This window comes from Podarcis bocagei (genome assembly GCF_964188305.1).
Source record: "Podarcis bocagei genome assembly, chromosome: 8".
In the NCBI taxonomy this organism is placed as follows: domain Eukaryota; kingdom Metazoa; phylum Chordata; class Lepidosauria; order Squamata; family Lacertidae; genus Podarcis; species Podarcis bocagei.
Window position 1 is genome coordinate 5,182,197 of NC_138133.1, and position 15,688 is coordinate 5,197,884.

Sequence of the window (15,688 nt, forward strand, 5' to 3'; positions counted from 1 at the left end):
CAGAAAACCATCTCCTGCCAACCCAGCTCAACAGTTCTTTCTCACTTCTCTCATCTGATGCAGTTGTATCTGTTTTAATATGGCGATACTTAGGTTAATAGAATTTTGGACACTTGAAAGTTGAACCCAGACTCCTTTCCCCATCAGTTAAGTGCTTTAGCCTCAATTGCCAGGACTCTCCAGAGGGGGCGAGGAGGCTGACCACCCCTCTGGTATTTCAGACTATGTGCCAAGTCAGACATGATGACCTTACAGGAAAATACAATGGCCTGTGTGCTTTTTGCTTCCAAACTTTGGATTGTGCTTCTCTTTTGATCAGTATGGAGATATACTTCCCTTCTCCCTGCAATGTGTCCACGGAAATACAAGAGAATAAACAGCATCATTTCCTGTTCTCTGTCCCTCCCCCACTCAGTCATGTATGCATTGGTGCTAACACAACATCCCTTTCTGTGTCACAGAGATTAAACACTATCTTGAACAGCAGGTAGATGGATTGCATGAGCATGAGATCCCAAGCCCACATGCCTCAGAAGAAGAATGACAAAGCTTTCCTTTTTCATACTCACCCCTAAGCTGAACATATTCACCAATATGATCTGCAATCTCTGGCGAGAGACCCTTCTCTCCAACCATCTCACTTCTCACATCATCCCAAGCCATCTGTGTACAGAATTAGAGTTATATGGTCTCTTAATGTTTAAACAAGTCATTTATCCAGTTTTTTTAAACCACTTATAAGAGCCTTATAAGAAGCGTTTTCCTTGTCTCATTTCTATTCTGATTCCATGGGACTTCTCTCCATATTTCAAACCCCTATTGACTACAAATGAGAAAATCATCTCCAGAACATTCTACACAGTCCCTGAAGGGTGGTGTGCAATATAAAAGCAACAGCATTACTGCAGAAAAAGTGCCTCATTTGATGGGAGATACACATAAGACATGTTCAGGCATTTGCTATAGTGACTAGAGGGCCAGGAGTACATTTACAAGCTCTGCCTCGAAACATGCACTCCCCTCCCCTGCCCAGTCCCTGACCTTCCTTATGTTGCACAGGGAAGGTGTGCCTAGAGCTTCTACTTGCAATCAGGGATCCTGATATAGCAAGATCCTTCATCACACAAAACTGTTGAGAGCAGGGCTTCCCTGCTCCTACCCACACTTAATTTTGCATTAATTTGAAAAAAAAAAGGAGCAGGGAAAGCAAAATATTGTTGTGGTGCAAACTAGACACCTGGGATTTGTGATACATGTACTGGAACCTATCCTTTCCACAGGAAACAATTCAAAAATGAAATAATGTTAGCATTCTGCCTTGGCCTTATTAAGTGTGTACTATTGCATGCTCCGGCAGGGAGGTAAACGGCGCTTCTGTGTGCTGCTCTGGTTCGCCAGAAGCGGCTTAGTCATGCTGGCCACATGACCCGGAAGCTGTACGCCGGCTCCCTCGGCCAATAAAGCGAGATGAGCGCCGCAACCCCAGAGTCGGTCATGACTGGACCTAATGGTCAGGGGTCCCTTTACCTTTTTATTGCATGTGGAACTCTGTGTGCTAACCTGGGTCTGCCATATTTGAATGACAGCCCTTTGAAGAGGTAAATAGTGTGATGTGGCAATCCAAGCATTTCAATAGGACAAAAACAGATCCACAAACTGAGCAGTTAAGCTAAGAAGTCAAGGTAATCATTACTCATTACTCCCAGCATGTGGGATCTTAAGAAGACAGAAAGAGTAACTTTAAACTGCGGACGTCTCAAGTTGTCATGAAATACTAGACTAATGTTAATGGAGCAATTAAAAGAGTAATTATAGAATGAGTGTTGATCTGAAAACTTTATTATACCAAGATATAAACAGTAGCTATTGCAAAATATTAGTTTGCAAGATATAAGCACTGATTAGCACCTTATTTCCGAGGGTTAAAAAAGAAAAACCCTCAAGGTCAGCCTAATGGGAAACTGTCCACTGATGCCAAAAAAACCAGAAGCAAATAAAAAGTACCCGACTACCACTATGGCTCATGATTATGCATTTAGTTATGTAATATTGAATGTTACCTGTAAACTGTTCTATCTATCCTGTTTCCTCTTTTCGTTTAAACGAATTCACAAAACAAGAACTTATACGCTGATCACTAATGAACCATGTGCTGTAGATATCACTGCAAACGTATTATGCTATTTTTGTGATATACAAATGGCATGAGAAGGCTTGGTCTATTTATTAGTAGATATTAGTAATATTCCTATGATCCTTGCTTATAAAACCCAATAAATTCCCCCCCCCAAGTTTTTCAAAAAACAAAAGCTCCACCTCCTGCATATGTGTCAACTTCTTCCGGACTTGACAGTTTCTCTGCCACTCATAAATAGCAATCCAGTATCAGTTTCATTCTCAAGGAGCAGGGTTTCAGAAAAGCGGTGAGGGGTAATATTCAATGCTGTACCCACAAGGAAAGTTCTTAGGAAGCCTTGAAGACCCTCTTTTCTCTGATTATCATAAGCGTTGGCTTCCTAGACCCAGCCAGCAGCCCCCAACACACTGTAGTTCTGAGGGAGGACCAAAAACGTCTTCTGGTAGCCTTAGGTGCCCAACTTTTTCTTACTTTCTTTCTTTTTATCATACACTTTGACATTTTCTCTATGGTCACACCATGGGAAATGCAGTGGGATGTCAATGTCTTTCCATGTTTACCAAACACTTGAGCCATGGTAAAAACAGTATTTATTATCCTGATGTCCTTACCTTGTCTAGCTTGTCCACAGCAGAGCAGATGGACCGGAATTTGCTCTCTGGAACTCCACATACTGCAAACATCCCATCAAGGATACGACGGTCATTGACCTGCAGGGAAATTGATTTTTTTTTTTCCAAGTAGCAACTCATGGTTCATGCTTCTGCATGTTATTACCTCTGAGGGGCAGGGGAAAGATGAGGCCGCTGGATGGGCAGCTGCTCTGGCTCACTTTCCTCCCTCAAGAAAGCTAAGTAAAATTTTTTTTTGGGGGGGGGAAGGTCCCTGAAATACTGTAACTGAAAACCAATAGGAGTTGGTATTGAAGTACTGAAACTGAAATCAATAGGAGATACATGTGCACATGTATCTTGTGGAAACATTATCTCACTCATGGCAGAACTGAACACAGCCCTCCTCTTTCTTTCTACAGTATGGAGAAGACACCAGCATTGAGATCATTAGCAACAATCTAACTCTGAAATGGGCCTTTTCTGCAGTGGCTCCCTGCTTGTGGGATGCTCTCCCCAGGAAAGCTCATTACGTATCTTTAGGCACCAGGCAAAAACATTCCTCTTCTCCCATGCCTTTGGCTAATTAAACAATCTATGGCCTATCAACAGTCTATCTATAGTCTATCAAGGTATATATACAATGTAAGTGATTTATGTTTACTAGGACAGTTCTGGGAAGGGACCTGCAAATACAAATAAGGAAAAGGCAGCAAAAGCTGGGGAAATAAATGATTTCTAATCAAATTTGAGGAAGCACAATGAAAATATACTGAAAAATTAAGACAAAACCAACTGTGTTTCTCATTTTATGTTCACAGCAAAGGACAAGTTTAAATAAATAGAATAGTATTTTGTGTACATTCTGGATAAAACTGCTCTAGATTTCTAGACTTGTTCTCACCTTGATAACAAATGCTCCTATTTGTAGGGCACTCAGGATCTCATGAATAATCTTCAGGCACTCCGCATCAGGAATCATGGGGTCATACTGGCCAGCAATGTCAAAATCCTGGGGCACAAATTGCAGATGTGAAAATCCTTAAAGCATAAAGCATCCACCTGAGTGACAGACACATAGGTTGCGCGATACATAGTTCACATCTTCCCCAAGTCTTGACAGCACAGCAAGGCAGTTAAGTCGTTTAAACCAATTTTAACATTGTATATTTATATTCTTGTAACCTGCCTTGGAACTCTATGGTGAAGGGCAGGTAAGAAATGTAAAAAATAATAGCAGCATGGATTGTCAGTCATTTGCGATTTGGAACAAGGCACACATTCAAGTATCTTTAATCATATCAAGCTACCCACAAATATAAAAAGGTGCCAAAGATGATTAAAAAATGTTGAGGCAAATCAAGGCTGAGAAAGCATAGTGAATGTATGCAGACAAATTAAGACAAAATGTCAGTTAACTGCACTTTGGTGGCAGCCGGTAAACAAGCATGTAGGCACAGCAGTGTATCATTTATACAGCACCATTTATGAACCTACAAAGCAGCATATCAACAGAAAGGAGATAAAAGCCCAGTTCAGACATTATGCCTGAACAGAGTGCCACAACATGGGGCGAGGGGCTTGCTTGCTTGCTTGTTTGGCTCTGCTTGCTCCACCCCTGACTTACTGCCACTGAGTCCACTTAAAAGTGTTCTCCAGGTTTCCTGCTGTGAGATTTTCCACCTTCTCCCTCCAGGCAGTGATCTTTCCCTTATTTCTGTAAGGCAGCCCTTCCCTCCATTCCTGAAGCAGCTGATTGTCAGTTGACAGCCTAGCCACTATAGTGACTATATCTTTTTAGGCAGCTGTTCCAGGTCCTCCTATAGTTCGGCAGTCAAAATGAAAACAATTACTTGTGTGTCCCACTACCTTTAAGGTATTTTCACCAGGCTTTCACTGAATCAATGGAAGTGTTCCTGTAGAAAAAGGCCAGGGGGGTTGAGGATAACTACAAAACACTCTGGGTGTTACATTACTGTATTTTAAGCTCTGGAAGCAATTCAGGCATGAGAAAGACATGACAGCCAACTAGAGGGGGAAATGGGAAAGGCACCAGCTGACTGGGAGAAGGAAGTAGAGCAAAAATGTTATATGCAGAATGAGAAGGGAGGAACGAGCAGGAAACCAGTTAAGAGCCATATACACTTTAAGGCCATCCTACAGATACTCACACACTGGTAGAACTCTCTGTATCGGCCTTTTGTCATGGCTGGGTTGTCCCGCCTGTAGACCTTAGCAATATGGTAACGTTTAATATTGGTAATTTTGTTCATAGCCAGAAAACGAGCAAATGGAACCTGAGAAGAGAAGGCTAAGGAAAACATCTAAAATCCTAAAGTATATAATTCAACCTATACTACTGGATGCATTTGATCTAGTGGGTTGAAATGAGTTGAAGAAATGACTTGGCATCTGCTAGCTGACATCAGGAGGCAAAAAGAACAAGATGGGTAAATGAATAGAAGCAATGGTGTACATTCACTTTTGAAAAGATTATACTTCTTTAAATGAGGCACACCATTTAAAAAAAATATGCAAATACTCCTAAAAATTGAGAGCAACAATGGTTCCTGTGATTCAGCATCAACTGTGACCTCCTCTTTCAAAAAATAGAATTGTACAAAACCTGCTAGTCTGCATGACCCAACATACACTTATTACTTCAATTTTTACACATCGTTGCCTGTTTCCATGCTTGTGACAAAGTGACAAACAAAAAATTTGTGTGTTTTTAAAAAAGAATTGTGCCATCAAAATGATGTTCCAAAAGTTTCTGAATCTATTTAGAGTAAGTGCAATGTTCCTCGTCTGCTGAAGAGCAGTTTTCTGCCCAAGCTAGGAGCATGGGATTTAAGGATACAGTTAAATCATAGCGAAGAGATAGGAGCTCTCCCCCCTGATCTTTCAGATCATAGATCAGCTTGGAATCTTCTCCATACTTCCCTGTCAAAGTTTCCTAAAAAGTAAGGGGTGGGAGAGGGAGGTAGAAAAAATAAAATAAATCAAAGGCAAGTAAAGAGTTATGGTAAGCAATAGGTTTTTTATAGGGCAAAACAAATGCATATTCAGGCAAATTTGTTCTTATAAAGCCGTAAGGTGCATGGGGAGGGACCTTAATAAAATCTATATTCTTTCCACCCTTTTCTTCTTCCCTATGAAAGTGCCCCTTACAAAATGTATATAACAAAAACCAACACAATAATAAACCAAATAAACTAAATATATGTAAAACTGACACTGCAATCCTACACATATCTAGTCAGAAGTCTCACTGGGTTCAGTGTGGCATTCCTGAGCAGGTGTAGGACTGCAGCCTAAGTGTAGGAAGTAACTCCACAGGAAGGAAATTCAGTGTGACACACTTTAAAACATTTCTTTATTCCCCCTTCTGGTGTTATTATGTTTTAGAACTTGGAATCTATGCCTGACTTCTGGACTAACGTTTGACACTTCTACCAGTACCTTTCCTCAGTTGCCCTATTCCCCCTGCTGCCCCCTCTCACCTTTAGTTCAAATACTGGAGTATCTATTGTCTCAGCTCCATGGCGTTTGAAGCAATCGATGATGACGCTGAAGACTCTGTCTCTGATTGCCATCTGCTTGGGACTGTAATCCCTGGTACCCTGAAAGTCCAGAACAGAAGACAACTTGATAGACTTCTCTTCCATTTAACACATGCTATGTTCAGGCAAAGTGAACAGAGAAGGTAGGCAAAGTGGTGCACTATTTTCAGCACTCAGTAATGGGAAGAAATTCTTCCAGAATTCTTCCAGAACATGGTGCTGGAGGATCTTACCTGGGCAGAAAGGCAAAAGAATTTGTGGTTTAAGAAAAGGTTTTAAAGTTATGACTTTGCCCTAGGACTCCCCGCCCCAAAACAGGGTCATCTAACACCAATGGCCCTAAGGGGAGGATCCTCATGAATATTATATTTTTATTTTCCTTATAAGGTGCCTTGCTTTTTGTCCCCCTGACAAGGCAGCCAAAATCTAAACAGATATCAGTCAGAAAGAAGAAGTCTGTTACTTTGTTCTAGGGTGGAAGACCTACATGTGGAGGTCTATTCCTGATAAGAATGCAAATAAGCAATTCGACATGCTTGTAAGCCACCTTGTATATATATTGAAAAAGTTGAGATGCTTAATCAAACTATAAAATCAACACTAAAGCAGGTTAGATAAAACCAGCAAAGCTTTAAAACAACTATAAAAATAGTCTGCTAACTGTTTTTCTCCACCCTGCATTGGGGTTTTAGTAATTCAGCAATTGTTTTACTTCCTGCAGTTTTAAAATGTCATTGTTTTTATTTTAATAATTTAGAATCTTAAAATCTTATACTGTTACATGTTACAGCAGAGGTTGCAATCTGTTTTGTGAGGATAAATAACTAAACAGTTATCACAGGCAAAGGAACTATGCCAAACTTTGGAATTCCAAGTGGAAGTGGAATTCAGCAAAGTTTTCAAGCTTCAAAGCCTAACAAGCCAACTAAGCTAGGAAACAAATTAACAAGGAAAACTAGCGCTTACCTTTACTACATTCTACATGAATTTTTATATTGAGGTGGGGTTTAAATGTGGCTGCTTGTGATAGTATCCAGATCTTACCAACACAGTTCTGACCTAGCAATTGCCATACTGTACTAGCCTGTTACAACCAAAACAAGGAAGAGGCTTGTGGCACAGTAGGCAGGGATAGACAAGCTTCAGGCCTGATGTACCGACTTTTTAAAAACTAGAACCTTAAGTTCCACCAACCAAAAACAAAATGATGGCTCTGAACACTTAGAACGAAGGGCCAGGATGTCTCTGAGCTAGTCTAGTGTGCGCCTACACACAATCATGCTGAACTTCAGTCTTTTTTTCAGAACCCAGTGTGGAAAAACAGTATTTATGAAGCCGTGTGTTATTTGTGGAAGAGCATCCTCTAGTGGCTGCAAGATTTTACAACAGCTGTATTTGAGATACAGTAAATGGAAAATGGAGAGTAGGAATTTCTGTAAAGCGTTTTTTTTGCCAGTGGAGAGTAGAACATATTGGAAAGGATTAATTCATCTTCTGGTAGGCAGGGGCCAAAGTTTATAAAAACTATGGTAGTGGCCAGCTGGAACAGGAGGAAACCTTCCTCCCAGGTGGTAGCCATAACTTTTTAAAAGTAACCAATTTCAAGAAAGAACAATACTGTATATAAGGAAAAGGAAACCTCTTGACTGGAACACTCAAGAAATGAATGTAACAAAGCAGTACCCACCAGAAGGTGGGAGGAGAACCCTGTGACAGAACCTGCTGGGGCAACCTCCTGCCAAAGGATGTTTCTGCAGAGATGAACTAGTCTACCTTAGAATGTCTGATGAACATGGCTGGATGGGATCAGGCTGCCTCTGATTTACGCAGATAAATTTATGCAGTGTGGCAGTCATCTATAGCAGTGTTTTTCAACCACTGTTCCGCGGCACACTAGTGTGCTGCGAGATGTTGCCTGGTGTGGCGTGGGAAAAATTGAAAAATTCGAAAGATTAAAAAATAATAATTCACATTTTCACCCACTAGGCGGGTGCCGGACTGTTTCCTGGGTATGGGGGGTTTGGGGTTTTTGACCCCACCCTCGGCCAGCAGGGGCGCCGATTGGCGCTCCTCAGGGGGACACCCTCCACTTTTCTCATGTCCGGGCTGTGATTGGTCCAGACTCCAGCCTGGACCTATCACAGTAGGACATCATCTTCCGACTTCCTTCCCACCCGAGCACAGTGTGCGCAGCAGCGGAGAGAAGACGACGTCGCGACTCGTGTCACCAGGAGGACCGGAGAAGTTGTCATTTTATTTCTCTTCAGTCTCCACTGAATGCCTTGACTGGGTTAGAGACCCTTATAGCTCAGCAGGAGGAACTAACTGAACTGAGACAAAATCGTGGTTTCAAGCTAAGATTTGCTGATCTACCTTTGGACAGTTTTTGGTTGGATACTGCCAAGGAGTTCCCCCTTCTGGCAAACAAAGCTATTTTGACATTGCTCCCATTTTCCACTACATATCTGTGTGAGATGAGCTTTTCAAGCATGATTGCTATAAAAACTAAATACAGAGAGAGACTGACAGCTGTTGACGAAGAGCTACGTGTGTGTCTTTCTTCGATTCCAGCCAGAATATCAGCTTTGTGTTCTGCCAAACAGGCCCAGGTTGCGCACTGAATAAAGTATTTTATAATTTTTCATATTTCTGTTTACTTACTATTTCATAATAAAGTAATTATAAAATACTTTCTTTGTGTTTATTTGATTCCTATTCAAGAGAATTACTTTATATATAGTCAATATAGGCAGAGTTAATTTTTTTAACATTTTCTAATGGTGGTGTGCCTCGTGATTTTTTTCATGAAACAAGTGTGCCTTTGCCCAAAAAAAGGTTGAGAAACACTGATCTATAGAACTGCTGTGGTCACTGCCCCCTCAGAGAGATGTCAGTGGGCAGAATCTGGGGTCTGGCATGATAAAGCTGTGCAATAACTACCTCTGGAGGGGATGGCATGACTTGGTCTGGAAAAACCCTGTCTCTCAGTGTACTCCATTCAACCTCCTGACATGGAGCTGGAACCCATCCAGATTTGAGGGGAGAATAAAAAGAAGCCAACAGTAAATCCAAAGAAACAAGTTCAATGTCTTCTAGATTAGTTGGTAACACCCTTTCCTCAAAGTCTTTGTGCTGTTCAAGTGCAGCGTTTATCAAAATGAGAATGGTGGTTCCTGTTCCAAAACATATTGGAAAAACAGGATGTTGGGGAATTGTGAAACAGTTAAGACAAAGCCTTAAAAACTTATCCTTTGAAAAGTGGAAAAATGAAAACATACTAGCAGCTCAGATTATAAAGTGAAATGTAACTTTTTCAAAAATGCAAGATTTTTTTAAAAGGCTAGGTAAATAAATAAATAAGTCTTCCACATGCACCAAAAACCCACAAAAAATGGAAGCTGAGGTGTTGATGTAACAAGGCCCTCTTCCAAGCAGCCATCTGATTCACTTTCCTTGATAGGAACACATGGAATACAATCTGAAGGATCAGGGAGGTATATATGAAAGGCAATCCTTCAGGTAGTCTAGTCCCAAGATGATAAAATCAAACCAGGGCTCAGAATCGGAAGCAGACTGGGAGCCAAGGAATCTGATAAAGCGAAATTTCTGAAAAATTGGAGTAAATTTTGGAAATATATTGGAATAAATGCTTAAAGTAAATTGACGGGGTTAGAACAATACGACCAGCGAGTGAATTTAAGACTATAGATTGAAAATCAAATACGTAATGGAAGGAGATATTTGATACTTATCAAAAGGACGGAGGGAAGTTCAGATTGTGTGTTTTTCTTTTTTCGGATGTGTGGTTTTTCTTTTTTTTCTTTTTTCTTTGTAATTTTTTCTCTGTATTTTCATATATGTCTGTTTTTTGTGTATAACTTCAATAAAAATGCATTAAAAAAAAAAGGAATCTGATAAAGCACTAGCATAATATAATGAAAATGTCCTGTCCCAGTTATCTTGCAGTCCTGTTTAGGACCAACAAGAGTTCCCCAACCATAATTAAGGGCAGTACCACAAACAATGCATTTTAACAGTCTAATGAGAAGGTTGCTATCTCCACTCAGATATGGTTGCAGAAGGGTATAACAGCTGAAGTGGATGGAATTTGTCTAATGATTGTGCTGGATCAATAAACACCCAGATTGTGAGCATGATCCTTTAGGACAGGAATGGGAAACCTGTGGCCTTCCAAATGTTGCTGGACTCCACAACTCCCATCGGCCCCAATCTGCATGGCCTACAATGATGGGAGTTGTAGTACAAGAACATCAGGAGAGCCATAGTTCCATATCTCTGCTTAAACAGATATATACCTGGAAGAAGGCTGGTGCAGATTTTCTTCAAGGCCAACACTTCCCAATTGTCTATTTCAACCAGGGGCAAAACTAGGCTTTATTTCATCCAGGTCAAAGACGGAGTTGGCACCTCCCACCTGCATTGCCATAAACCCACCCACACAGGATGGGAGCCTCAATGGCGCCCTTCTGGAGGCTTCACCTGGGGCAAGAACCCGGATAGCCCCCCACCCCATAAGCCACAGCACTGATTCCAACAATGTATGGTCTTTGAAGATAAAGTGGCCACTCAGTACTACATGCAAGTTAGGATCCTACTGTTTGGTAAGAACTGCACAAGCAGGAAGATTACAACTTAAGTCCCCTTGCACTGGTGCAATGCAGCTAATTACTATGCTAAACCTCTGAACTCATTTAGAATTTGGTGCAGCAGTGCAAAGTATTTGTTATATGCAGCTAAAGTAGCCTAGCTGCACTGGGAAAGGGCGGACTTGGGTAGGAAAGGTATCTTGGTGAGAGAGGGAGAAATGACCAGATTAGTCAGTGTCCTATTCGTTATTCCTGGATCAGGTCTGCATCTTGCACCAGCACAGTAAAGCACAGCACAGTGAAACATGAATGGGATAGCATTGCCAGTAGCAAATCACAGCACCCTTGACATATAAGTTGCAGCAGGAGATGCACTTCAGTCATCAGGTCACTGTTCCAAATTAATGAAACCACAGGGTTAAAAGCTGTCATTGGCAAGTTAATCAACTATACAGTAATTAGTCTATTCCTAAACTGGACTGCAAATTACTTATTTTTATTTGAAAGAAGCATGCACTAGTGGAATGGAACTTAATCCTCCTCTCTTCTGTAGCCCCCTCACCCGGACCTCAAAATCACCTCTGGGAGGTTGGTGGACTCTCTGGAGAAGACTTTGGGAGGGCATGGGGCAGAGAGGAGGAAATGGAAGTGCCAGTGAGCTCTACTGGCACTGCTTTGGATGCAATCCATAGTGGAAAGCTTGATGTGGAAATCAACCCAATGTGCAACACCTGCAAAAAGGGCAAATTTCATGTTATGAATGATTGGAAAGGGATTGGAAATAAGCCTGCCAATATCAGAATACTGTTGCATGAATCTACAGTAAGATCACATTTGGAATATTGTGTACAGTTCCGGTTACCTCAACTCAAATAGTAAAGATGGAAAAGACTGAGAAAAGGTCAGCTAAAGCTATAACACCTTGTAGGGACATTTATGGAACATCGGGTCTGAGTCCTTTCATATTTCCTATATTGCTGGAGGCTTCAAAGAAAACTGATCCCAGTTTGAGTATATAGGACTCCAAAGTGAGGGGTGCAGCCTGAGGAAGGTGGGCAGCTTGGGATGTATAAAAAAAGGCCAGATACAAGAGGACTGAAATACTGCATTCAATTCACAGAATTTAGGTTCCGCACCCCTGCTATGTACATTTACCAGACAACAAGACCCACAGAAGAGAGTGGGGCTCACTTCTGAATACACACCTAGAATTTGCAGGGGTAGGAGCAACAAACAAATCCCCTATAGTTTCACTGAGAGAAAGACATGTTAGATTCTAGGAGGACATGACTTGAGCCATCAAAATGGAAATCACAAGACAGTCTTCCTAAACCCTCGTAAGCTTTCATTTGCATAAAAAGTGTGCACACTTGAGAAAATAAGAGTACTGTACATGAAGGAATTCTGCTCTGCCATGCACTGGTGCTTATCACAGTACTGGTGGGGCTAAAAGGTTTACCTTTGGTGTCTTGAGGACAAACTTAGGTCTGTCTTCTTCAGGACATATTTTTGCCTTCATGTCCAGCAGCTTTGCCACCTGCTCTGCAATCTGAAAGGTAACTTTTTTAAATCAATTCAAGTTACACAGCTTTTATCTAATTCATATTTATACAATAGCTTTACTTAAGTAAGCTTGGTAATGGTTAATACAGTGGTACCCCGCAAGACGAACGCCTCGCAAGATGGAAAACCCGCTAGACGAAAGGGTTTTCCGTTTTGGAGGCGCTTCGCAAAACGAATTTCCCTATGGGCTTGCTTCGCAAGACGAAAGCCCATAGGGAAATCTCCGGGGACCTCTTTTAAATGCTAGCGGTGGGGAGCAAAGCCTTCCCCCCCCCCCTCCGGCCTTCAGAAGAGGTCCAGGAAGGCTGGCGGGGGCCGAAAGGCTTTGCTCCCCAGCGCCAGCATTTTAAAAGCAGTCCGGGATAGCAGGGAAGCGCTTCCTGCTATCCCGGACGGCTTTTGAAGGCAGGAGAGTCTCCGCCAGCAGCGGCAGCGCTGCCGCCGCTGGCGGAGAGATCCGCGAAGCCTGGGCGCGCTGCGCGCAGGCTTCTGCATGCCGGCAAGTCTCCGCCAGCAGCGGCAGCGCTGCCGCCGCTGGCGGAGAGATCCGCGAAGCCTGGGCGCGCTGCGCGCAGGCTTCTGCATGCCGGCAAGTCTCCGCCAGCAGCGGCAGCGCTGCCGCTGCTGGCGGAGACTCTCCTGCCTTCAAAAGCCGTCCAGGATAGCAGGAAGCGCCCCCGGACCTCTTCTGAAGCAAGGGGTTGCGGGGAGATAGCGATCTCCCTGCAGCCCCTTGCTGCAAAAGACCGGGGGAAGCGGGGAAGCGAAGCGCTTCGCTTCCCGCTGCTCCCGGACCTCTTCTGAAGCAAGGGGTTGCGGGGAGATAGCGATCTCCCTGCAGCCCCTTGCTGCAAAAGACGTCGGGGGGAAGCGGGGAAGAAGCGCTTCGCTTCCCGCTGCTCCCGGACCTCTTCTGAAGCAAGGGGCTGGGGGGAGATAGCGATCTCCCCGCAGCCCCTTGCTGCAAAAGACGTCGGGGGGAAGCGGGGAAGCGAAGCGCTTCGCTTCCTGCTGCCCCCAGGACCTCTTCTGAAGGCTGGCGGGGGGCAAAAGTCTTTGTCCCCCCTGCCTGCCTTCCCAGGGGCTTTTAAATCGCCCCGGACAGCGGAGAAGTCCTCCACTGTCCGGGGCGATTTTAAAATGCCGCCCGCCAGCATTTTAAGATCGCCCGGACAGCGGAGAAGTCCTCCGCTGTTCCGGGGTTTTTTAAAATGCCGGGGGTGGGAAGAAAAGCCCTTGTCCCCCCCCCCAGCCCTCAGAAGAGGTCCGCATTAATTGATTTTCAATGCATTCCTATGGGAAACCGTGCATCGCAAGACGAAAAAACCGCAAGACGAAGAGACTTGCGGAACGAATTAATTTCGTCTTGCGAGGCACCACTGTACTCTAACCCTGATACCATCCTCAATCCATTAAAACTCACTAATAATGGCAAATCCTGCTGTGGGTGAAGCCTCTCTCCTATGCTCATTTTACGAAATACAAATCTTTCGGCACAAGATGGATTTAAAACAGTTTGGATCCATTTACAAATTGCTTATTTTAATTGATGTGTGTTAGAACTCACTTGTTAGAGAGAGAGAGGAAGGAGAAAGTAAAACAGAGGAAAACTCTCCCTCCTTGGTGGCTTCTAAGCATCTGTCACGGATGCCCCTGCAATGCAGGGGGTTGGGCTAGATGACACCTGGGGAATCCCTTCCCACTCTAAAATTCTGTGATAAATTAGGTCTATTAATTTTGTCATGTCCAGTCTGAGACCTTGTCAGGGGGAAACATAGAATAATAATAATAATAATAATAATAATAATAATAATAATAATAATAATAAGGTCCCCGTTTCCTAATTACATATACAGTATGTGTATATATTCTATCCTGCAGAGATCCATCTTTTTCGCCCCCGATAACGACTTGCGCGTAAACCTCTGGGTCGCTTCTTGCAGGCTGTTAGCGCCTCGGAGGCCTCCCCGCCCGCGTCCCAAATGACAGGGCCAGGCAAGGAAGGAGGCGGCGGCGGCGGCCGCTCTTCCCCGCAGCCTCTGCCGGGGGCGCCGCCCGCCCGCCCACCTTCGGCCTGAAATATGAGGGACCCCCCCGCCCCGCCTCACCTCCTCCTGGGGGGCCTTGTCCTGCTTCAGGCGCCGCACCAGGTCGGCCTGCTTCCTCAGCGACTCCTCCTCAGCCATGGCCACCGCCACCCGCCTCGCTCAGCGGCTGAAAGGGGAAAGGGGCCGCCGGCGCCTCAGTGAATCCTCCTCGCTCGCTACCTCAGCGCCTCCGAGCATGCGCAGTCGCCCGTCTCGAGGCTGCGAGGGCTGCCCGCTCTTTAGGGGGCGGGGCATTCAGCCACGCGCAGGCGAGGCCCGCCTCTGAGCATGCGCATTGGCTCGCGTCGATGCCCCGAGAGCTGCCCGCCCTTCAGTCTTCGGCTGGTGCCCGGGAGGCTGATGCAAGACGGGCTCGGAATGGCACGAGGAGGAGAGGGGCGGGGCGGGAAATGAAAGAATGAGAGAGAGGAAGTGACGCGATAGCACATTGTTTACATGTCCCCTTCTCTGAACCCATGTGCATATATTTAGCTCCCAAGTCTGACATCAGAAATGGCTGTGTGTGTTTAAACAGTGAGGGGACATTTCAGCCTTCCAGGATACTCTGGCAATAAAAATAAAAAATATTTCCTTAGAGCCTTTGGTACCCCTCTCTTCAGCCAAAAAAGGCCCCCAAAGTGGAATTACCATACAATTGATAAAAACAAGACTGTCTCTGCCTACAGGCTTTATAAAAGGTAAAGGGACCCCTGACCATTAGGTCCAGTCGCGGACGACTCTTGGGTTGCGGTGCTCATCTTGCTCTATAGGCCAAGGGAGCCGGCGTACAGCTTCCGGGTCATGTGGCCAGCATGACTAAGCCGCTTCTGGCGAACCAGAGCAGCACACAGAAGCGCCGTTTCCCTTCCCACCGGAGCGGTACCTATTTATCTACTTGCACTTGGATGTGCTTTCAAACTGCTAGGTTGGCAGGAGCTGGGACCAAGCAACGGGAGCTTACCCCGTCACGGGGATTTGAACTGCCGACCTTCTGATCGGCAAGTCCTAGGCTCTGTGGTTTAACCCCAAAACCCCCAAAACCATATGCAACATACAAGGGGAAAGAAGGAAAGTGATTAATTGATATTAAAATATCCCTTATTTGGGAAATGATACTAAA

General features: G+C 44.1%; 1 protein-coding gene across 1 annotated transcript in view; it reads right to left on the reverse strand.

The window, feature by feature from the left end:
• Window positions 1-15,688, reverse strand: part of HARS1 (histidyl-tRNA synthetase 1) — a 44,202-nt gene that overhangs the window by 6,395 nt on the left and 22,119 nt on the right. Inside the window, exons 1-8 of the mRNA XM_081206457.1 lie at window positions 14,590-14,771; window positions 12,378-12,467; window positions 6,252-6,371; window positions 5,609-5,704; window positions 4,920-5,045; window positions 3,653-3,760; window positions 2,749-2,847; window positions 570-663 (exon numbers count right to left, since the gene is read on the reverse strand). Of these exons, the coding sequence (XP_081062583.1) occupies window positions 570-663; window positions 2,749-2,847; window positions 3,653-3,760; window positions 4,920-5,045; window positions 5,609-5,704; window positions 6,252-6,371; window positions 12,378-12,467; window positions 14,590-14,667 (811 nt within the window). The 5' untranslated portion in view covers window positions 14,668-14,771. Of the gene's footprint in view, window positions 1-569; window positions 664-2,748; window positions 2,848-3,652; window positions 3,761-4,919; window positions 5,046-5,608; window positions 5,705-6,251; window positions 6,372-12,377; window positions 12,468-14,589 lie in introns of the transcript that reaches the window.